The sequence below is a fragment of the Pogoniulus pusillus genome, chromosome 13 (assembly GCF_015220805.1).
Source record: "Pogoniulus pusillus isolate bPogPus1 chromosome 13, bPogPus1.pri, whole genome shotgun sequence".
Lineage (NCBI taxonomy): Eukaryota > Metazoa > Chordata > Aves > Piciformes > Lybiidae > Pogoniulus > Pogoniulus pusillus.
This window is the reverse complement of record NC_087276.1, coordinates 30,030,199-30,052,760: the sequence shown is the minus strand read 5'-3', so window position 1 is coordinate 30,052,760 and position 22,562 is coordinate 30,030,199. Positions and strand designations below refer to the sequence as shown.

General features: G+C 42.4%; 2 protein-coding genes across 7 annotated transcripts in view; one reads left to right on the top strand and one right to left on the bottom strand.

The window, feature by feature from the left end:
* The window catches only part of LOC135180908 (radial spoke head 10 homolog B-like), a 25,183-nt gene extending 9,702 nt beyond the window's left edge, over positions 1 to 15,481 (top strand). For 5 of the 6 annotated variants that reach the window (XM_064153762.1, XM_064153760.1, XM_064153761.1 and 2 more), the window contains 9 exons: positions 184 to 295; positions 388 to 467; positions 572 to 720; positions 1,587 to 1,694; positions 2,748 to 2,918; positions 3,515 to 3,566; positions 4,398 to 4,596; positions 5,048 to 5,277; positions 13,901 to 15,481. In XM_064153762.1, the coding sequence (XP_064009832.1) occupies positions 184 to 295; positions 388 to 467; positions 572 to 720; positions 1,587 to 1,694; positions 2,748 to 2,918; positions 3,515 to 3,566; positions 4,398 to 4,596; positions 5,048 to 5,243 (1,067 nt within the window). In that variant the 3' untranslated portion in view covers positions 5,244 to 5,277; positions 13,901 to 15,481. The remainder of the gene's footprint in view (positions 1 to 183; positions 296 to 387; positions 468 to 571; positions 721 to 1,586; positions 1,695 to 2,747; positions 2,919 to 3,514; positions 3,567 to 4,397; positions 4,597 to 5,047; positions 5,278 to 13,900) is intronic. The other variant, XM_064153763.1, reaches the window with a different exon arrangement.
* On the bottom strand, positions 6,068 to 22,562 carry CCZ1 (CCZ1 homolog, vacuolar protein trafficking and biogenesis associated). Its single transcript, XM_064153769.1, has 15 exons — positions 22,368 to 22,562; positions 20,347 to 20,444; positions 19,561 to 19,654; positions 19,389 to 19,463; positions 18,463 to 18,510; positions 17,766 to 17,849; positions 15,393 to 15,568; positions 14,694 to 14,775; positions 14,047 to 14,108; positions 12,385 to 12,496; positions 11,786 to 11,819; positions 11,262 to 11,379; positions 8,867 to 9,025; positions 7,641 to 7,768; positions 6,068 to 6,419 (listed from the first exon to the last, which is right to left on the bottom strand). The coding sequence occupies exons 1-15, from the start codon at positions 22,470 to 22,472 to the stop codon at positions 6,364 to 6,366; spliced, it is 1,431 nt and encodes a 476-aa protein (XP_064009839.1). The 5' UTR covers positions 22,473 to 22,562; the 3' UTR covers positions 6,068 to 6,363.

Here is a 22,562-nt window from a genome sequence, read left to right as displayed (position 1 = left end):
GATGGTTCTCTCTCAGCCTGCCTGTCTGGAGTGGGTGTTGTGTCTGGTCTGGTTTTTCCAGGAGTGTTGTTCCACTGTGATAGATAAAGATGGAGAGGATAAGAAAGGCTGAGGAGTCAGTATGGCTATGAACATTTTAATGTACATGACAGCAATAGAGATTTACTTTTCCAAATGTTTTAGGTGATAAAAGACCAGCTGAGAAGATACATTGTCCACATGAGACTCTACTGTTCAGAACATTTTTGTCTCACCTTGTTCATCTAGCATTTCATATCTATCATGAAGAGCACAAGTAAGTTAACCTTGTAGTGAAATTTATTGCAGTGTAATCAATTTGAATCTCCCCAGACAAGAGTGGTTAGATTGTTTTTTTTTCAACTGCAGAGAGAAAGGCCCTTGTCTGAGTAAGTGTTTCTCAAGTATGATGTCCAGGAATGTTCTTCCCACTGCCTGTCATACCCAAAGTAAGTAATGATATCTCTTCTGTGCTGTGCAAAATTAATCAATTAGTGCCACATCTGTCACAGGCCTATTGTAATGATTGTTTTTTCCCAATTAATTTTTAAAGGTATCTTCTTTTCTGAAGAGCTACCTGCAGTTTTTGCCATGAGCTACCTTGACAAGTGCTGGGAAATGTACAGAGCTTTTTGTAGACCAAGTACCAGATCTCCGTTTGAACCCACCATGAAAATGAGGCACTTCCTTTGGATGTTGAATGTAATAATCTTGGTTTTGATCTTTTGTGATTAGAGACACTTTATTTGTTCAGTTTATGTGAGCATTTAAAAATACTTCCTGTGGCTTCTGCATGGTAGGAGCCATCTTAATTGTGCAAGCTGTACAGACTGTCCAACAAACACTCAAGGGAGAGTTGTTCCACAGAAATTGCTCTGCAGGATTGAATTCTGGTTTCATACTTGATCATTTCAAATAATCAAATCTTAGACAGATGTGCTTTAAGGGAATGTAAATACTTTTTTTCTGGCTGCTTTTCTCCCCTTCTCTTTGTAAAATGATGATATAAAAACATCTTCTTGGTAGAACTCAAAGGCTAGCAAGTTTTTAAATGACACAGTAAGCCATTTTAACAGTGTTGTAATTTAATATACTGCAAAATGAACATAAGAATTTACAGTAAAATTCAGTAATTCAGGGACAGATGAAGGTTACACTGAAACTAGGGAACAATTCCCATTCATGTGCCTGAGGCACTGTTTAAATCCAGGGTCTAGTTGACTGGATAGGGCTGGGGGATAGGTTGGACTGGATGATCTTGGAGGTCTCTTCTAACCTGGTTGATTCTATGATTCTATGACTTCTTTCATTAAAAAGACCTAATATAAATACTAGATAAGGCAGCAGTGGTTTCTGTTTTAATTAGTGGGCTCTCCCTGGTTTTGCAGTTCAGAAGAGTTGCCATTCACTTCAGTAAGGCCAGCATTTCATGCTGGTATTCATTACATCCATGGAAGTACCATTTGAAACCACTAGATAATCTTGACACAGGCTTGAAAGGGAGTTGGCTCAGGGCCTTGTGGGAATGCCTTAAGTGACTTTAACATGCAACATTTACTCTCACTCAGGATTTTAAACTTCTCAGCAAACAACTAACTGCCTCAAGAGTTGTGGAAATACTTGTCAGAGATGGTCCCTCTCTACATGATAGCAGTAGCACCAACCTGGAGTCAGAGGTGTGTATGGAAAAAGACATGTTCATTGTTCATTGTTGGAGGAACAGTTGAAATGACTTTTTAAAAATGCTGCAGATGATGTCTTACCTGCTGGAACAGGAGGGGAATTATGTCATTTGTTAAAAAAGAATTGAAAGAACACAAACCTGAGCTTCTGGTTTTGTTGTATTTGTTCTGCCCATGTTCGCTAGTTTAGCTCAGGTACTTCCCTCTTTCTCTTGTTACCTTCTCCTTAAATGTCTCAGCAAGCCTGACCATACAGGTAACTCCTTAAGAGTGCTGTAACCCCGAGGGTGAAATACCATTCTAGGAGACTGCTGCTGGTGGTAGTTCTGTCTGCAGGGCAGTTGCCTGACACTATGTGCATGCAGTGATTACACAGAAATGAATCACAGCACTTCCAGCTGCCAAGGCATGCATTGGAAGTGTTTAGATGGGTCAATATTTAAGATGTGAACCTACTGATCCTGAAAATCTAGTGATCTGGTTAGTGATATGTAAAGTGCAGCTACCTCAGTGAGTAGTGACTGGAGAACTCTTGTGCTACCTGACAGCTGACCTGCTACAAGAGAGCCTTCTGCCTTAAGGAATTGGCTCTTACTCAGTGGCAGTCTATTTTAAGTGACATAACTGAATGTATTGTTTTAAAGAGTATCTGGTAAACTGAACACCCTGTACAAGTTTTACTAAGGGATATATTATACACCCATTCTTGAGGTTTCTGGAAGTGTTGTATGCAATTAAGAGTTTGGGGTAACAGCAAAAGTTGTGTGTTACTTGTTACAGAAATTTCTCATAGATAGAGCAAAAACCTATGCACTATTTTATTTCAGTATGACTTAAGGCATAACACAGTCTGTCACCTCCTAAATTGTTTGAGCTTTGGCTGTGTTCACTTTCTCTTCAGAAGAGATGTTTAACTAGATAAATGAGGCCAGTGAGGCTTCACAGTTGTTTCTGAGTTCTGTTGCATGGGTACATACATCTATTAACAAAGGGATTTTGCAAAAATGAATTAAGAGCTGCTTTTGTTGTTGTTGTTTTTAACTTCAGATGGTTTTTCTTGAATTTGTTGAAGCCCTTCTTGGTTGTGCATCAGTGTACGTTACCAGTGGTATGCTTAAGGAGCAAGCAGCTCATGATAATCAGAAAAGCTTTAGAACCAAGAGTGTCTCTGAGGAAACCACAAACGTGTCTCTGAATTCAGAGTATTTTCTCTCCCAGGTAAAGCTGATGCAGAGCTGCTCAATATTACTGTATGTTCACTTAGAGGGTGAAGTCAGAGCTTGCAAATGTCCTGTGTTTCCTGAACACGGAACCCTGTCCTCTTCTGGCATTTGACTGGGTCCTTCTGCTTTCTCTGTTTGTTGCTAACTTAGATTGTAAGATCAGTGTGAAGGAGTTTTAAGGCATCTGCAGGTTTCCCTGGATAACTGTAGATACATACCAGGTACTCTTCTGTTGTTTGAAGTACATCTCCTCAGGAGCAGATGAATTTAGTATTTAGAGCAACATGTCAGAATGGAAGGGCATGTGTAAGAGCAAGGGCTTTCATTCTCCCTACTTCTATCTTTCTGTAGCTCTGAAAGAGGTGTTTCCTGCTTCCCCTGGCTGTTAGCAAAGGTGAAGTTTTATGGCTGCTTTTACTGATAGTTGAAAGTGTGAAAACACTATTGACATGTCAGTAGTATTGAATAGGCATAATGGCAAACCGTTTTGGAGCCAGGAATTTGCATGACTCAGGTGAATGTGTGACTGCACTTTTTTCATTTGAACACAAGTCCAGACAGTTAGTAACTGACTTGAAATCTTCTTGCCAGCCATTGGGATCTTGTGAAGACAAAGGACATCCTCTTGAAGAATTTTTACTGGGTGAGTACTGTTGTTACCATAACCATCTATAAGCAATGGTGCTAGAGGAGATTCACTCTTTCTGTACCTAACAAAATGTCACAAGAGCTACAAGGGCTTTTTTCCTAATTATCTATGCAGATTTCAGCTTGTCACAAGAGGGCAGTAAATGAACAGTAGTCGTGAGAAAGACTTTTTTGAAGAGCTTTTAAAAAGGAATGATCAGAGGCCTGCAGCAGCTCTGCTATGAGGACAGGCTACAAGAGCTGGGGCTCTGCAGCCTGGAGAAGAGAAGGCTTCCAAGAGACCTTGGAGTGGCCTTCCACTATTTGAAGTGGGCCTACAGGACAGCTGGGGAGGGACTATTGACAAGGTCTTGTAATGACAGGACAAGGGGTAATGGGTTTAAATTGACAGAGGAGAGATTCAAACTAGATGTTAAGAAAGGGCTCTTTCCAGTGAGGGTGGTGAGACACTGGAAGAGGTTGCCCAGGAGAGGTTGTGGCTGCTCCCTCCCTGGAGGTGTTCAAGGCCAGGTTGGATGAGGCCTTGAGTGACCTGTTCTAGTGGAAGGCATCCGTGCCTATGGCGGAGGGTTGGAACTGTTGGAACTGCATCAGCTTTGAGGTCCCTTCCAACCTAAACCATTCTATGGGTCACTCTGATGACCCACAAAAGAGCCTTCCCCGTTCACACACATCAGTTCTGCATTGCTCACAGTTACCACCTCCTGTACCATGCAGACCCAGACTTCCCTGTGGCAGTATGTCAGATTTGAAAACAGCACAGGCCAAAACAGGTTGGAAGTAGAAATGCCCTGCTCAATAAATATGTTCAATTTACTTGTTGCAGATGAACAAAAAGAAGGCAGAACTGAGCAAGAGGAGGAGGAGGTTAGTCTGAGGATGCGTCAGGTGCAGATATTTTTTACAACTAAATTATTTCCTGCCTACCAGCATGAAAAAATGCTGAGGGAAAAAGTAAAAGAGAATCGAATACGGGATGCTGAAGCTGCTGAGCTGAGAAAGATCAAGGATGAGGAGCTGGCAAAGTGAGTGTTCTCTCTTACCTTGGAGTACTCTCTTCCAGCATTCTGTTAGTGGGAGATGTGTGTGCTTTAATGAGGTAGCATAGCATACTGGCACTGGGAAAACCAGCTCTGCCAGGTGTAATGAGCAACATACATAATGTGACTCGTGACTTCTAGTACTCTTGGGAGTAGTAAATACAGGTCATACAACTTTTAACTCTGTTTCCTAGTGCTTGAGCCCTGCTCTGTCTGAAGACAGTTAAGATGTTAGCTTGTGTGTGGTTGGTTTTGGGGTTTCTTTGGGTTTGTTGTTTTCTTTTTCACATCTTCACAGGTTGAAGTGGCACCTAGACAGATTTTCTGCTTCTCTGATGGTTTATACTGCTTACACTGTGACTCTAGCAGCAGTGGCTTAGCCAGTAGAAATTTGTCTCCCTCGTGCAGTACATAAATGTAATTTTTTTCCATTCAGACTTATTGCTGAAAGAGAAGCAGAAGAGGCAAAAAGACGAGAAGCAGCTGCAGTGGAAAACATCTCTGACTCCAAGGCTGCAGGTTTTAAGGAGGCGGAGAAGCCTGTCACACCCCCTCCAAAGGAAGAGGCACGCAGTGTAGCAGCCCCAGCTGCTAACAAGGTGCCTGCTGGCAAAAAGAAAAAGAAGAAATAAATCTTCTGCTGAGAACTGCTGAAACTTCAATTCAGTAAGTACTCTTTGAGTAAGAATAAACACCAGGAGAACCATGCGTGCAGTAAGGTTTAAAATGCAAGTTATGATTAAACTATGCACAAGATTTGCTGGCTTCAGAGGGAAACTGCTCTTGCAAGGGTCCTGGGCAAGAGAATGATGTCATTTACACAAGTATAACCCTTTGAACAGAACTACTGCAGTACTTACTTGACTTGTAGATAAAAACTCCCTCTGTGTTGATAGAAGTGCTACCTTGTCCTGATCCTGTGTCAAATAGGCTCTGCTGAAAACAGTTTGACTGAAGCACTGCATATAAAAAAGTATGTAAGAGTTTGGCAAAGAATGTAGATCAGGCTGAAGTAGGAGCTCCCAAGAAGAGGTTAATCTAGAAAGATCTTGGTTCAGGGGCCTTTTGTGACCAATCACTTCCCATTCTCTGTTCAGGGGCCTTTTGTGACCAGTCACTTCACGTTCTCTGTTCAGGGATCTTTTGTGACCAATCACTTCCTGTTCTCTGTTCAGGGGCCTCTTGTGACCAATCACTTCCCATTCTCTGTTCAGGGGCCTTTTGTGACCAATCACTTCCCGTTCTCTGTTCAGGGGCCTTTTGTGACCAATCACTTCCCATTCTCTGTTCAGGGGCCTCTTGTGACCAATCACTTCCCATTCTCTGTTCAGGGGCCTTTTGTGACCAATCACTTCCCGTTCTCTGTTCAGGGGCCTTTTGTGACCAATCACTTCATGTGCAGAAATCAGCAGAAAAGTCACACAACACCACAAATGAACACAGGAAAACAAAAGGATGCCCTTAAAAGTGTAACAATTATTAGGTTTATTTTGCAGTAAAATATTCACATACCGGTATCAGAATGGAATGGTACAGATGAATCCAGACTGGTTTAATTAGTTTGCACATAAACATTTTTAAAATCTAAAAATTTTGTGATCAGAGTTTACAGATTTTAGTAGAAATTTTGATTCTTACAAAGCAAGTATTGCTTTACTATTGTCATTATTCCAGTCAATAATATGACTAAAAACTTCTCATGTTGAACAACTGTCTGACATTGACATCTTCAATAAATCAGCCCTTTGCAGATCAATCCAAGAAGAAAATATTATTAAACTGTGTTGCACAAAGTTTCTTCACTTCTTCTGTAAAAGAAAAAGTAAAAAACAAAATTGAGCCTGGTATCTTACAGGATCCTCCACAAGAACCACCCTGGGAGATCATCAAGGGAAAATTCAAACAGATAAAACCTGAGGAGTTTCTGATGTAGAAACAGATTTCAAGGTATTCTGTCTTCAGACTTGACTCAGTCTTTTGCTGCCATTTCACAGTGAAAGATGCTTTGTGTTCTGAGTGGTTGGAGTGTCAATGATAGTTTGAGTTTGCTGCTGGGCCATTCACCTTGTCAAACTTCTACACTGCCACAGCAGAACACTTCAGCTTCGGGACAGGGAAGTAAATTGTAGCCCCTTTTTAGGGGAAGGAAGGGTTAATCTGTTACAATTACTCCAATCAGCACAACTTTTGCTTTGTGCTGTTTAGCAGACAACACTTCCTAAGTTTATCAGGCACAGAAACACTCACTGTAGGTTAAGTTTGATTCTGAAATACAGTTAGGAATCACTGAGTCATACACCTCATCTTTGTAAAATGTAGAATAGAATCAGAGAATCAACCAGGTTGGAAGAGACCTCCCAGATCATCCAGTCCAACCTAGCACGCAGCCCTATGCCGTCAACTAGACCATGGCACCGAATGCCTCATCCAGGTTTGCTAGGCTTTGCTCTTGGAAAAGTACGAATTCTTTGCCATCATTCTAGTAATCAGATTGCCTCCTATTCAAACAGAGAGCCCTAACTGCTGCACTTGAGACTCCACCTGCTGCTTCTCTTAAAGATGAAATAAGCCTTTAAACAGACTTTGTTAATTTGCACTCTTAGGCACAGTGAATTGTTCTCAAAACAGCATTAAAAACAAATCAACAGTGGAATGAGGATCATTAACAGAGTAGACATTATGTGTAAGTAACATACTCATGGCTCACTGACAAAGAAAACCTAATTCAGATGTAAATATGTTCATCTCTCATCCATAACACACTTCATTAATTACTCCTAAACTGAGCTCTCCTCTATTATTTGAAGGAGGAATAATGACTGATTAATAATTGAGAACACCTTCTGAATATTTATGCTGTTCTTTCACAGCTGGTACAAGGCAGACTAAAACCTTACGCAGCCTTACCTGGCGTTATCATCGATCAATCCCTCTCTAGATTTCTTGTGAGATTGATTTTATTACTTCTCCAGGAACATACATTTTAGTAGTCACTGTATTTAAAGGTAATTAAAGAAACCAATCCTTACCATTAACTTCAATCAGATTTGCATTTTTTTGGTTCAAAATAACATAGAGTTCTCGCTGGTCAGACTTCTTCCCAACTACCCAGTAATCACTCATTGCCTTCACAATAATTTCCTCATCTTCATCAACTCTGAAAGAAGTTTTAGAAAGTAAAGAAGGTGGCAGCCAACTTAATTTTCAACAACTTAATATCTAATCATTAGGACAGCTCAGTAGTATAAATTGTGCAGCATCAAAGAGTGGCAGTACTAACTTAGGTATAGTTCAGCAATCCAAGATGAAAGCTTCATAAATGGCTGCTCAGGACAATTACATCCTCAGATGAGTAAATCATTCAAGTGTCCAGCAACCAAACACTGCATTGCTCTGAAGAAAACACATATCCTCTACACAAAAGATGTGCTTCACACAGTTATGATTTACTACACAGTGACCAAATAAAGCAAGCTGGAGATGAGTACGGTGATTCACACAGGCAGCAGTGAACCTAGAGCTAAACCATGCCCAGCAGCTCTCTGTATTACATAAAGCTGTCACTGATGAAACAGTCTCATTTCATTGGTAAAGAAATGAAAACTGTGCCCTTAAACAGAATGGGGAAATTGCCAGTCACTAATTAAGAGCTATAAACACCACAGTCCTTCAGCATTTTCATGGTCTTCACTGGTTTTTATAGTGACAGAGGGGGTCTCCCACCTTGGAGCACAACACCCACAGCAAAGAAGCCAGTTACCTTCCTCTGTCAGCAGCACTGCAGTAACTGCAGGGTTTGCATTTCATCTGTTGTCTAATCCCTACAAGCAGACAGCTGTTTAAGAGGAGGCTGTAAACAGCCAGAAGCAGGTTTCCCTGTCCTTTATACTACTTATCTAGGGATTAGACAGACTTAAGTCCAAAAGCACCAGGCTTCATTTCCCTTTTAGTTTGCAATGGCTACTCGGAAACTATTTTCAAATAGATCAGGTATTTCCTTTGATATAGGCCCTGGCCCTTCCTAAAATTATCTTTTAAAAGGACAACAGAAGTTTTGTTTAAAGACATACTGCTTCTAAACTTCCCCAAAATACCGAGTACGATCCACGTTACACCACTTGCCTCACAGAGCTCTGAATAGGCACAAGCATGAACAAAATGACAGGAAAGAGTCACTCATTTAGAAGTTTAAATTAAAAAAAAATCAATCTAGTTGACAGGAGGAGTTCCAGACTGTTTAATAGTTAAGCATTACCTGGAGAAGTCACTGTTGATGTCACCGAGAATCTTCATGAGGTCAGGGTGAACAGATGCAAGTGATACACTGGGTGTTTTCCTCATGTGAATGGTACTTTTCTCTGCCAGGTTCATGTGATTGAAATAGATAAACTTAAACTGAGGCTCCTTCTCAGCCCTAAGAAGATTGTTAAACAAACAAACAAACAAACAGCCTGTGAACACGGACATGTTCTATAGGCACAGGCTTCACAAAGAACAGCAACAAGCCAGCACAAAGCTTGCTCAGCCATCCTGAAGTTATTGAAGAGACTCAAGTATGTTAAGACTTGCAGCATGATCAAACTTGATTTTAACATGGTTTCTGTGGCTTTGGTTTGTGGGGCTTCTTTCTTTTAAACAAAAGGCAAGCCTGCAAACCCAACCAGTTTTTCCCCCTCTGCTGCTCAGGCTGCTAGTAAATATACATAGGGAATCTAAAGGCTTTGTCCCACTTCCCAGTAGCAGTGTGTTTGCATTTTTCTAAGGAGCTGTTTTCTCTCTGTTGTGATTTTGTTTCCTTGCTGTGTTCCCCTATGCCACACTAATCTGATGCCAGGTCTTGAGTTTGATTAGTAAGCAATCTTCCACTCAGGTCTTTGTTATTAGTTACAATCAAGAGAAAGAAATCCTTGATTCAAGCAGTTAAGACTGTAAGACACATCACTTGTGTGAGCCAAAGAGACTACTTTCAAACTCCTGCCTTGGAATTCTTCCTCCCTTCTCTCTTTTATAGATACAAAATCTGTCACTTAGAGCTGTGGTTTTGGTAGAAGTCACAGCAAATTCAGACTGGCAAAAACTGGCTACAGCAATTGGTACTTGAGGCTATCTATTATTTAGAATCAGGGAGATACTGTGATGACACCACTCACCTTAGCAAACAACCAGATACCCTCCTTCCTCTCTGTCACCCAGATGCATTAGTGTCAAGAAACTGTATCATGTTTTTGAGACACCATGGCATTAAACTTTAAAAAGAGTTAAAGCTGCCACAGCCAGTCCCAGGTGACATTTGAAAAGCCCAAGTTTAATGATTTAGTGGATTGGCACATTTTCAAGCACATCCTCTTCTGTACCCTGCAGTTTTGCTGATCTGGCACACTACCACTGAACGAATTCAGTCGCACTCCTGTCTTCACTTTAATTCCTCTTATCTCATATCCAGTGCTCTTCCTGCTTCCCCAACTAACACATCTATCTAAAAGTAAATACAATTGTATGGATAGTCAGCTGTGGTTCTTTGGGAATTACATCTGAAGCATTAACATCCCTCTTCACTTGACTGTCCATTTTTGCCCCTCAAATATTTATCTTAGTCCTGCAAAGCATCAAAATAAGAGGACAGCTTTTTTTCCCCCCCTCACCTACCACACACTCCAATGCTTCAAGAAACAGTAATTCTAGAAAAAAGGAGTACTCAACTTTTGTAATCAAATAATCCACTCACTAAAACCTCCATTCAGGCTGCTAAAAATTGTTCTAGTATCTAGACCTTCATCTTCCTTTTGGACTTACAACAGAGTTAAGTGTTGCATATACTCAGCCCAAGCTTTAAATACTTGGGTCTCAGACAACACTTGGAGCTAGTGGTGTCAGCATCCACCTGAAGTGAAAAATGCAGCTCTTTCAACATTATACAAAGCAGCAGCCTGGGAAAGCAGGTGCCAAAGGAAATTAGCATAAAGATGGATGTGGATACCAAGACAGGAGCATTCTTGGTTAAAACAACACAACAAAAGAAATCCAACACAACAAAAAAGAGAAACCCAAACAAAACCCAAACCCGACCAACCAAACTCAAATGTCCTACTAGCCCAAGAGCTGAGATTCTGTTTTCCTCAAGAAAAGGCAGCAAGTATAAATGGAAGATCTTGCAGGAACTGATACTTCTCTACTTCAACATGAGGGACAGTGACAGAAGACTACCACCACTTCAGCTGTCCTGTGTATATTTCTGCAAGCACAGCAATCTGCAGAACTCATGACCTCCATGGATCAGCTAGTTTCAGTTCATATATGAAAGAAGCAAAACCTAAAGTTCTACCTCTCTTATCTGAATAATCCTCTGACAGCTGGGAGCTGAGGAGGCAACAGTTATGCATGTACAGGAAAAAGGTTTCAGACACACAATGAACATTCATTCCTAAATTAATAGCATCAATGTTGTTACTTCAGGAAGACTTAATTAAGCAAGAACAGGTACTTTACAAACGCTTAAGATGCAGAAAGGTTGATAAACATCATTTAAGTACACAGATAGCTCAATACTCTGAGCATTCGGCCTCAGGTTACCATTATTTAAGCAGTTCATTAAACCTAATTTATAGTCAACTATGGAGGGACTACAACAGGAACAGAAAAGTGGTACAAACCCTGATATTCTCTTGTTGATATTGTACTGTTCACATATGTCTGATGCTAAGACGGTGAGTTGAGGCCCAACAATGCTGTCCAGTTTACGGCAAAACTCCAGGGTGGGTGGAATCGAAGCTAGGTGGTGGGTAAAGAAAAGGGAGAGATGAGATTCTCTGTCCATAGCTGATGATTGTATTTCTGAACCCACTTTCTCTAAACATCAGTGAAAGTCCTGGGACAAACTGTTCCATTATAACCTCAGGGACAAATTTGGAAGTGCCTGGCTAACTGAAGCAGTATGTAGTCATTTTGCTGTGTAAGTGCAGTTACTTAGAGCATTGGAACAAAAGACTGATAAAAGCATTCAAGAAGAAAAGGTTCAAGTGTAAGTGCAGTTACTTAGAGCATTGGAACAAAAGACTGATAAAAGCATTCAAGAAGACTCAAGTAACAACATATTCTTCACAAGCAAAACAAGTTGCATGTGAAATAGCATTTTGTGCTATGTCTTGCCAAGTAAGCGATGCTCACAGGTACTTACCATCAATCATAAAGCAGACAGCTGCACTCATGGCCTGGAACAAAAAAGTTAAAGCAAAATAAAACCATTTACAACAGGTTACCTCAACTACCCCAAGTAAATGTCAATACTTCAGTGAGGCTACACACAGACAAATCAGTTAAATTAAGGAAAAAAAAGCCAACTACTTTAGAGGCAATACTTTTGTTGGATAATCTCTCTGTAATCTTGCACAGCACAAGAGAGTTGTGATTATAAAATTCAGCCCAGTTAAAAGTTTTGAAGTTGGAGGAGGAGGGTAAAATTTAGTGGAAATGCAGCTTGCATTTCGTTTTAAAAAAAGGGTTTGTTTTATTTAGTGCTACGTAAAGCCAGGTGTGAGACCACTTAAAGTAACTAAGGCTGGCATCTTGTTTAAATAAAGCAACTCTTAGTTTTGGGGAGGGGACAGGAGAGGGCAAAAGCGGATTCACTAGAAACACCAACGAGTTTTCTGTCTCTTTGCTTACCTGGGCATATCAATGCATCTTTCTATACAGTTCCTAAGTACTTCACATCACTGTCTTCACTGCACATAGATTCCTAACCCCGGGGAATGATTGCAAAGCAAAGTGTAATACCTTATAAACAATTAAGTGAAGCTCCTCGTAAGTGTCATCAGTGTTAACGAATATTTTAGGGAAACGACATTTTGCTTCTGGATCATTAAGATTTAAAGGTCCAGTAAGAAACCTAGAAAACAATTCAACAGGTCAGAGGCAAGGAATTATTCTACTTAGGTTCTTCCTATTTAACAGGTGTTCTTGAAACTAGCAATTACTTGCAGGTATGACTCTGTTTCAATACGATGAGTTCTCAGCTATGCTGATAGGCACAGAGCCTGTAATGTATTATCTCAACACTTAACGTTTTCCAAACAGTATTTGCATTGGTGCCCCAAAGAGTTACAGAAGCAGCATCAGAAAGCCAGAATGATACTAAATAAACTGCACAAATGAAAGGAACAAAACAACTCCATGCTGAAGCTGTTTCTATCTTTACAAACGTTTCCCTTTTGTGTTTCTATTGGGAAGGCACTTAGAATGTACTGTTAGAAAGCAAACTAATTGGCTCTGTTAGAAAGCAAACTAATTGGCTTTATGCGGAACAGTGATGTTAGAAGCACCTTAAACTTAAGGCAGTGGGGAGTATGTGCCAGTGCCTTGATCCCAAAAGAACACAATAAATCAAAAAGGAGGAATTTTCACAATAGAAGAAAAATGTTCAAACCCACAATTACCCAAAATAGTGCTGCACAGCTGCTTAGGTACAGAATCACAGAATGTCAAGGGCTGGAAGGGACCCTGAAAGCTCATCCAGTCCAACTGCCCTTCCAGAGCAGGATCTCCCACATACCAGATCACACAGGAATGTGTCCAGGTGGGTTTTGAATACCTCCGGAGAGGAGACTCCACAATGCCCCTGGGCAGCCTGTTCCAGGGTTCTGTCACCCTCACAGGGAAAAAATTCCTCCTCATGTTTCTATGGAATTTCCTATGCCTCAGCTTCCACCCATTGCCCCTTGTCCTGGCGTCACCCAGCAGAGACTGGCTCCAGCCTCCTGGCACTCACCCTGCACATATTATACACATTGATGAGGTCACCTCTCAGTCTCCTCCAAGCAGCACACCCCAGCTCCCTCAGGCTCTCCTCATAAGAAAGATGTTCCATTCCCTTCATCTTTGTGGCTCTGCACTGGACTCTCTCAAGCAGTTCTGTGTTCTTGAACTGGAGGGCCCAGAGCTTGACACAGCACTCCAGATGCAGCCTCACCAGGGCAGAGTAGAGAGGCAGGAGAAGCTCTCTTGACCTACTAGCCACATCCCTATTAATACATTCCAGAATGGCACTGGCCCTCCTGGCCACAAAAGCACATTGCTGGCTCAATTCCCCACTCTGACATGCTAATCTTAAAAGGGAGAAAAAAAAAAGAAAGATACATCCTCAGATTAAATCTGCACCTTTGTTTGAAGTGCCTGACTGGAAAGTGACCAAAGCAGTGCCACACGTTTTGATGCAGAGCATTAAGACCAGTGGAGAAGAATAAGAAATCTGCAGTAACATTAATGAAGCCTTTTCTCTCATTTCCCTCCAAAGGTTAAGTTTCATATTGGCACTTACTACCATGTGACCCTCTGGAACGAGCTGTGTGTGGAATATATACTCAAAAACATGTACTCCTCCTTCCCAACTTGTGTCCTTGAGGGAGGAAGTAGCAGCACATGACAGTAAACAAGAGCTACCTTCCATAGTGTTGTAGATTTCCTGGCATTTCAGCACGTATTGGAGAATCTCTTCCTGCTAACTGAAGTGAAAAAGAACACACTTAAGAAAAAGCAGCTTAGAGGTATTCTTCTGTTACGTTCTGTGGACTGTCTACACCAAGTTCAAAGCAAACCATTTGCAGAAGATATCCTGAAGATAGATACTCTACTCTGTGTAACATGAAGCAAGTAAAACTAAAGCATAGAAGATGCTTGGTAAGAGAGGGAATTTCATTTTGCATTTACTGATTCTAAAGTTTCAGTTTATGGAGCTTTTTAATGGAGAAAGGATAACTAAGTCCATGTGGTCTTAGGGCGTTTCATGCTGCATTTAGCCAACAAGCTGAAGGGATTAATTTGCAGTACTGAGCAGTCAGCAGGTATCAGCATTCAGTACACTCCCTACCACCTCCCCATATCCAAGTTAAGGAGCAAATACTACTGACTGCTGTGAAAACAACACACCTCTCAATTCCTAAACTAAAATTTAAGGAGGGATTATCTCTCCCCTCCTCTTTGGTATTTTAGCCCCAAGTGGTACCAGATAAACAGAAAATGAAAGGAGAGAAACCAACCCAAATAAAAGGCAGAACTAAACAACCCAGAACAAATCCTACTTATCATACCTCAGGCTCCATGTGCCTTGGAAACAGAGATGTTGTGAGATACTTGTACAGAATTCTCATGTCGTCTTGTTCCAGTCCACTCCTACAAGATCAGGGAGGAAATGAAACACAAAGGATGTTTGCGCTGCCATTTTCTGCTAACTGAAACTGAGGCAAAGCTTGTGCCAAAGCAGGGTAGCAACATCTCAGTGCCTCAGCAGATTAAATCCCAGAACACTCATTTCTAACAAAATGTTTATTTGGTAAATACAAAACACATCTAAAACATCTATAAACCATTAAGAACAACATTTCAATAACCAAAGATGAATTCTGCTGTACCTAAGTCCATTTTAAAAGCAAAACTCTTCAGAAGCAGTGCAACTTGCTGCTTCACAACTATATAAAGAGTAATTCTTTAAGTAACCTTCTATGCTAAAAGTCCTGCAAGAGGAACTTGTGTATGTGCACAGAGTCTCTTCTGAAGGAAACGTTAAAGACACTTCTCTAGCAACTCCTCAGGCCAACTTCAAAGCAATCACTTGGTACAGATGAGAGACTTTTAAAGCTGAAGATCCATACCTTTCTTATGCATCAGTCATCCTACCATTTAGTTTTCTCCTTTTCATGTAACTCTTTCACTGAGTCAGAAGCTTTATTATTATGACATTTATAGGCTGACTAATTGAAGACACACAAAAGAATGATTTTAGTACCTACCAAATCAGCTGGTCATTGTAGAGAAATGCAGTATACTTGACTATGTTCAGGCTTTCTTCCATCCTATTAATAAATGACTGAATTTTCAAGTAAGTCATTTTATCCAGTGGAAAGAAGCTGATTCCACAGAACACATCCAGCAGATCACAAGACTGTAAATGCAGTGTCTGCAAGTACTGGAGAATAATGACAGTCGATTTTTAGAAGGCAGAAAACTTCCAATGTGTACATTTAAGTTACAGATTTGAGTCTAATCCCTGCTAATTCAGAATAACAATATCAACCTCCCCTAAAAAAACCCAGACAAAACAATAGAATCATAGAATCAACCAGGTTGGGAGAGACCTCCAAGCTCAGCCAGTCCAACCTAGCACCCAGCCCTGGCCAATCACTCAAACCATGGCACTAAGTGCCCCAGCCAGGGTTTTCTTGAACACCTCCAGGCACGGTGACTCCACCACCTCCCTGGGCAGCCCATTCCAATGCCAATCACTCTCTCTGCCAACAACTTCCTCCTAACATCCAGCCTAGACCTCCCAGTTCTCCTTCATATGGAGATAAGACTTTTCAGTAGAGCCTATAGTAACACAAGAGGTGGTGGTTTTAAATTAAGAGTAGATCCAGACCAGATAAAAGGAAGAAATCTTTTATGATGAGGGTGGTGATACACTGGCATAGGTTGCCCAGAGAGATGAGAGATGCTCCATGCCTGGAAACATTCAAAGTCAAGTTGGATGGGGCTCTGAGCAGCCTGAAACAGTTGAAGATTTCACTGCTTACTGCAGGAAAGGGGGCACTGTGTGACCTTTAAAGGTCCCCTCAAACCCAAACCATTCCATGAGTCTATGTGTGAATGTGATTCTGAGTGTCACCATGACAACAGTATTTAAGCCTATTAATTACTTAAGAACAGGCACAGCCTATCTTACTAATATTTCCTTGGAGTTACTCCTGAAATTAAATGCTACCAGATGAATCCATTAGCCTTCAGTGTGCAAAGGACAAGATAGTTTCCAGTACTCTCTTTGCTCTTACCAAGAGATTTCAAATACTCTGCTCTGAAAGATGAGCTATGCAGTGGCTCCCTCTACAGTCATTTCACACCACCAAAACCCCAAGTAAATACAGATTATTAAGTAGTGTGATGTACCTCTGTCACAGTTTACAATCTAACACTCATTTCCTTTCAGAGTTCCACTGTGGTTTAAGCCTGTCAGTAACATGTAGCCAACTTATTCAGCAGAGCTATAACTGAACAACTTTTCCTGGGATCTCCTACTATTTTCACTTCAGTAGGAACTTCTAAGAAAAACAGTGATCTTACAGATAAAAATCTATTACTTCTCTTTTTGCTCTGTTTTTAGACAGAAATGTACATCCAGCTAGCCCAAAAAGTACTCCTTAGGTCAGCAGTGTCCACTCCAGAGTCTATGACAGCCTTATAACACCAAGCAAAAATCCTGCCCAAACCCACAAGCAAAAGCTGTCCTACAATCAAACCACACTGTACTGTGCTCTGCAGTCACAACATTGTGTTCTTTTAAGAACCCACCAGAGTACAACTTTAAGCATCAGTATACAGTGTCTACACTCCACCAGGAGCAAAGATATCAATAGCAAAGTCTTTACCACAGGAGAATTAACTGCTGACAGCATTCCCAAGAGAACTGGGGGTGCCAACCTTATCGGGCAGGATTACTAATTCCATATGGGTGGTGGAAAGGGCAGAGTGGGTGGAGAAAGAAAAATGAGATTACTTCACAGTGCTATGTGACTTTCAGTCTGTGTAGACAGCTTGTGGATTCTCCATCCCTGGATGTTTTCCAGACTCAACAAGTCAAAGCCTTTTGCAGCCCAGTTTGATTTTGGTGTTGCCCTACTCGAAGCAGGGGGTTGAACTGAATGGCCTCTCCAAATTCCTCCCAACCTGAATGATTCTTCAGGAGCTATTCAAACAGGACTGCAGGGATTCTTTTCATGCTAACCAATTCACACATTAAAACAGAATTTCCAGAGAATGAACATGATCCCACTGGGGACAATATATCCAGCAGCTAAGCTGTTCCTGTTGTGGTTCAACTCAACAGCCCATGGTCTAGCCTTGGGCTCTGTGGTAAAGGGTTGGACTCGATGATCTGTGAGGTCTCTTCCAACCCTGATGATACTATGATACTATGAACTCCACTTAAAGAATCTATGAGGTTAGTAAGAAGCAGGAAGCATTTCAGAAAAACAAGTACCCAGACTTGGTTGCCACTATACCTTTCCCACTGCCTATTATTTAGAATCACACAGCAGCCACTTAGAGAAGGTTCTTGCTTTCTGTTTCCAACACAGAATCACACTGTGTGTGCCTGAAAAAGAAGGTCTTACCCGATGGAAGAATTTCTCTAGTCTCTCCTTTAGAACTTTCACACCTCCATCATCCATGGCTCTCAGGAATGTGCCATTGAAAAGCTAATAGTTAAAGGGAAAAATAAAACCAGTCAGGTAATGATTTGGTAGAGTCAGATAATGGTTGGTTTCAAAAGTCTTTTCCAACTATAATGATTCTATGATTTACAGTCATTTCCCACAACTCAGCCATGACTACAGCTGAAGTACAAGCCAGCTCCTGTTTCTCAGTACTGGCACTCCACATAAATCCAGATGTGCCCCTTCTTTGTCAAAAAAGTCTCTTAGATTTGCAGAGTCCAGGTGTATGAAGCAGCAAAGGCAGAACTGGAAAAGGAAACATGCTCTTGTTTTGGAAAAGGCAGGTTGACAGCCTTTATCCAGTACTGTTTCTCCACCAGATAATAGCTCACACCATGAAAATCAAGCCTGTAGTAACGTAATTAGCCATGAAAAAGGAAACCTGGACTTCACAAAACTAGAAAGCTCTTGTTGTTACCAGCACAAGTAACTGCAAAACCTTTCTTTTTCTCTTCAGTCAACACTATTACAGCTTCAGGAAGGGAGCAGACAATAGCAATGAGACAAGAATGTCAAAGCAGCAATGAGCTTACACATCCAAATGGTACCAAGAGGTACTTCTGCTCAGAGAAGGAGCCTCTAATATTAACTCTACCTTGTACATGCTGTAGCACTGCTGTAGGACCGAACTGTAAACCTTGTCCTGCAGAAAAAAAAGCAGGACATCAGTATCTGCAGAGGCAGAATTCCCAGTATTTCAACCAAGTCACACATGTTTCCAAACAGCCAGCAAAAACACAGATTAAAGAAATTGATCTCTGAAAAGTTAAAACAGCATTTTCAGTCAGCATCTAGACATCTCTTTGTACTTAAGATACCAGTTACTTCCCTAAGGCCACTGGTGAGTGACAATGAACTTCTTTCCTACTAGTTTTCTTTCAAGTCAAGTCAAAGGCTAAAAGAAGTCGGACACCTTAACAGGCTTTTATTGGGCTAGGATCTTAACCTAGGAGTGATGAAAATAAGACTCTTTCATTGTTTGTCCAGCAAATAGAGTGCCTGCAACACCAATCCTTTTCTTACAACATTATGAGGAGCAGAGGCAGCATAAGCCATTAGCATTTTATATACTATCCCACCCTGTCAAATACCCTACCTGTACACAGTTAAACTGACCTAATCAGACTGCAGTTTGGACAAGATAACCATGTGAGTTATGAGCTGTCTGATTTTCCAGATGATTAGTGCAGATTGCTAGCAATCTTAACAAAGTAATAACAGATATTTATTTTCGTTAGGTTTAAGTCATTTAAAGTCTTGGCAGAACTTTATCAGAGCCTAAGAAATATTCACCTACTCCAAGCTAAAAGTCTCACAGCTGTGATCTTGACTGGGTGAGTTTGAAATGCTATCTGGATAATTCTCTTGCTCTTTAAATTTGATTGAAAAGTACTTTCCTCCTTCTCCAATGTAGGGATATATATTAAAGAATCATTTTAGTATAGCACTAATCAAACCAAGATATTTTTGGAGGTACTCTTAAAATACAATCTAGGCCAAGCTCCCAAAACACTGCCTTACCAGTAATTCTTCTTCCTGATATTCATAGACTGGCTTTCCATCTTTGTGTTTTTCTATGATGGGATTCCGTACAACCTAGCAAGTGGAAGGGGCTGCTATTAGACAATGCAGAATGCATTGAGAACAGTGCAATAGGATGCTTCAGCAATATGGATATCACATGCATAAGTACCATGACCATCCAGAAGTTTTCTTCAGGCTCGTGGAAAAATTGTCTGTTCTTTTGTGTATGGAGGGACTTTGCAGGTTTTGTTGGGCTAAAGGTCCTGGAAAGAAAGCATTTATGTAGATACAGACATCCAGACACCCAAAATGAAAACATATGGATGACAAATTTAAAATCATAGAATCAAAGAATGCTTTAGGTTGGAAGGGACCTCAAGAATCATCTGATTCCAACCCCCTGCCATAGGCAGGGACACCTCCCACTAGAACAGGTCGCTCAAGGACTCATCCAACTTGGCCTTGAACACCTCCAGGGAGGTTGTGGAGCACAGAATCACCCAATGTGATCAAAGACCTTGGGTGATTCTGGGCTCCACAACCTCCCTGGGCAACCTGTGCCAGTGTCTCACCATCCTCACTATAAAGAACCCTTTCTTAACGTCTAGTTTGAATCTCTCTTCTTCCAGTTTAAACTCATTACTCCTTGTCCTGTCATTATATGACTTTGTCAATAGTTCCTCCGCAGCCTTCCTGTAGGTCCCCTTCAGATACTGGAAGGTCATTATAAGGCCTCCTCAAAGCTTTCTCTTCTCCAGGCTGCAGAGCCCCAACTCTCTCAGTCTGTTCTCATAGCAGAGCTGCTGCAGCCCTCTGTGCATCTTCATGGCCCTCCTCTGGACTCAGTCTAGCAGTTCCATGTCCTTCTTGTGCTGGGGGCTCCAGAACTGCACACAGTACTCCAGAGGTGGGGTGCTTGTGCTAATACACTCAGCCATGCAATCAGAGTCCATACCTTGTGAATTGTATGATAGCTTCACACAGTCCCACATTTCTAATTTTTTCATTCTTTTCTACTTCATTTGGGTGATAGAAGAGAATCTTCTTTTCTTCCTAAAATTTGGGAAAAAAAAGAGTTGAAGCAAATGCATTTAATAGACTCAGGAGTGGAAGAATACTGGAATCCTGGTTTGTTTGAAATTTGAATCCCCTCATTGCTGAGGCAGAATTTTATCTTGCACCTAAGTGGACTTCTCTAATAATGGATAAAGGGCACAGTTATGCAGGCAGTCATTCCAAGGTATCTCAAAATGCTTTACAAATTGAAGACTACTGGAAGCTCTAGTCACTTCACAGCTCATTCAAAGCCAGACCAAAGCATGGCTAGCCTCAAAGCTAGACCAGATTGCTCAAGGCACTGTCCAGTCAAGTTCTGAGTATCTTTGAAGACAGAGATTCCACAGCCTTTCTGGGCTTTCCTCTGCTGCTTGGCCACTTCGCCATGACAAAACCTTCTTCTATCTCACCACCACTTCCCTTGCCCAAACTCCTTCCGTCACCTCTCATCTTTTCACTTCAGGAGCCTAACTCCATCCTCTGTAGGTAGCCCTTAAACAGCTAAGGCAGCCGTCGCACCCCCTTCCACATCACCTCTTCTTAAGGCCACACAAATCCAGTTAGCTAATGCTTTCCTGATATATCACAAAATCCAATCCCCTGATCAACTCAAAGCGCTCTCCACTGGGCTTGCTGCAGTCTTGTCAGTGTTTGTCCTGCTCTGGGAAGCCTCAGAGGAAAGCAGTGCCACCAGCAGTCCCACAAGCGTTGAAGAGAGGGAAAGCAATCACTTCACTTTGACCCACTAATGCACAGTCCCTGGCACAGCCTGGCACGCTGGTAGTTCTCACTGCCACAAGGGTACACTGCTGATTCACATACAACCTGTTGTTCACCAGGACTTCCCGGTCCTGTTCTGCAAAACTGCTTTCTAATCAGCCAGCCCCTGATCTGCCATGGTGCATGGCATTATTTCATCCCACACACAGGCCTTGGCATTTGCCTTCGTCAAGGCTCAGCAGGTTTTGGCTTGCCCATTTCCCCAGCTCACTGTGGGTCCCTCAGAGCAGCAGCGCTACCCTCCGGCACATCAACAGCCTCCCTTGGCCTGCAGTCACCCACGGACTTGTTGAGGCTGCACTCAGCCTCATCACTCTGGTCGTTAGTGGGGATGTAAGTACACCGCCCTGCTCAAAAGCCGCTGAAAGTAAAGGTTAGCATATGAAGCACACATCCAACTGCTATCTAAACATAGCCCACAGCTTCTGGAACCTACTTATTAAAGTCCAGAACGGCAAGAAAACGCCAGCCATAACCTGAACGAAACCAAACCGGTGCTAACCTGTCTGCCATGTTGTAGCTACCTGGGTAAGCTATTTCTAGAAGTTAAGGCACCAGTAAAACACAGTTACTGCCTCCATCTGCAGCACTTCACATGTTACTGCTGGGAACACCCTCGGTTACTGCTCCTTTTTACTCTGCAGCAGAGACAGATCTAGTTGTAGGTGGCACCTGGCCCTGGCCCCGCTGAAGGCAGCCGATACACAAGCCTCAGGTGCTGCCCAGGTGGCCACGGGCAGGGTCACACAGCCCTGAACAAGCACCGCTCCTTGCCGAGCCGCCTTTGTGCGGGATGCTGCCACAGTTAATCCCGCGGGTCCCACAGCCCCGAACAAGCAGCGCTCCTTGCCGAGCCGCCTTTGTGCGGGATGCTCCGCTGGCGGGAGAGTTAATCCCGCGGGTCCCGCAGCCCTGAACAAGCAGCGCTCCTTGCCGAGCCGCCTTTGTGCGGGATGCTCCGCTGGCGGGAGAGTTAATCCCGCGGGCACATGCTGCGGCCCAGGCATGAGGAAGGAGGGGCAGCAAGGCCAAGACAGCCACCCCGGGGCCCGCTGCGGCAACCGAACCAGGGACAGAACCGGACCGAGAGGGTGCTCTCCTCTTCCCATCGCCCCGAGACGCGACGCCCCGCTCCGGTACCTCTCCCTCTTTGGGCCCCAGCTTGGGGTTATAGATGAAGAAACTGAGCAGAGTCGGAGCGATCTGCTTCTCCTGGCCGGCTCCCCCCGCCGCCGCCGTTGCCATGCTGAGCCTGAGAGGAAAGCGCCTGGGGCCGGCAGCCGCCACACACCATCAGGGAGCAGCCCGAAGACCTCCGCCGGCGCCGGCCCCGCT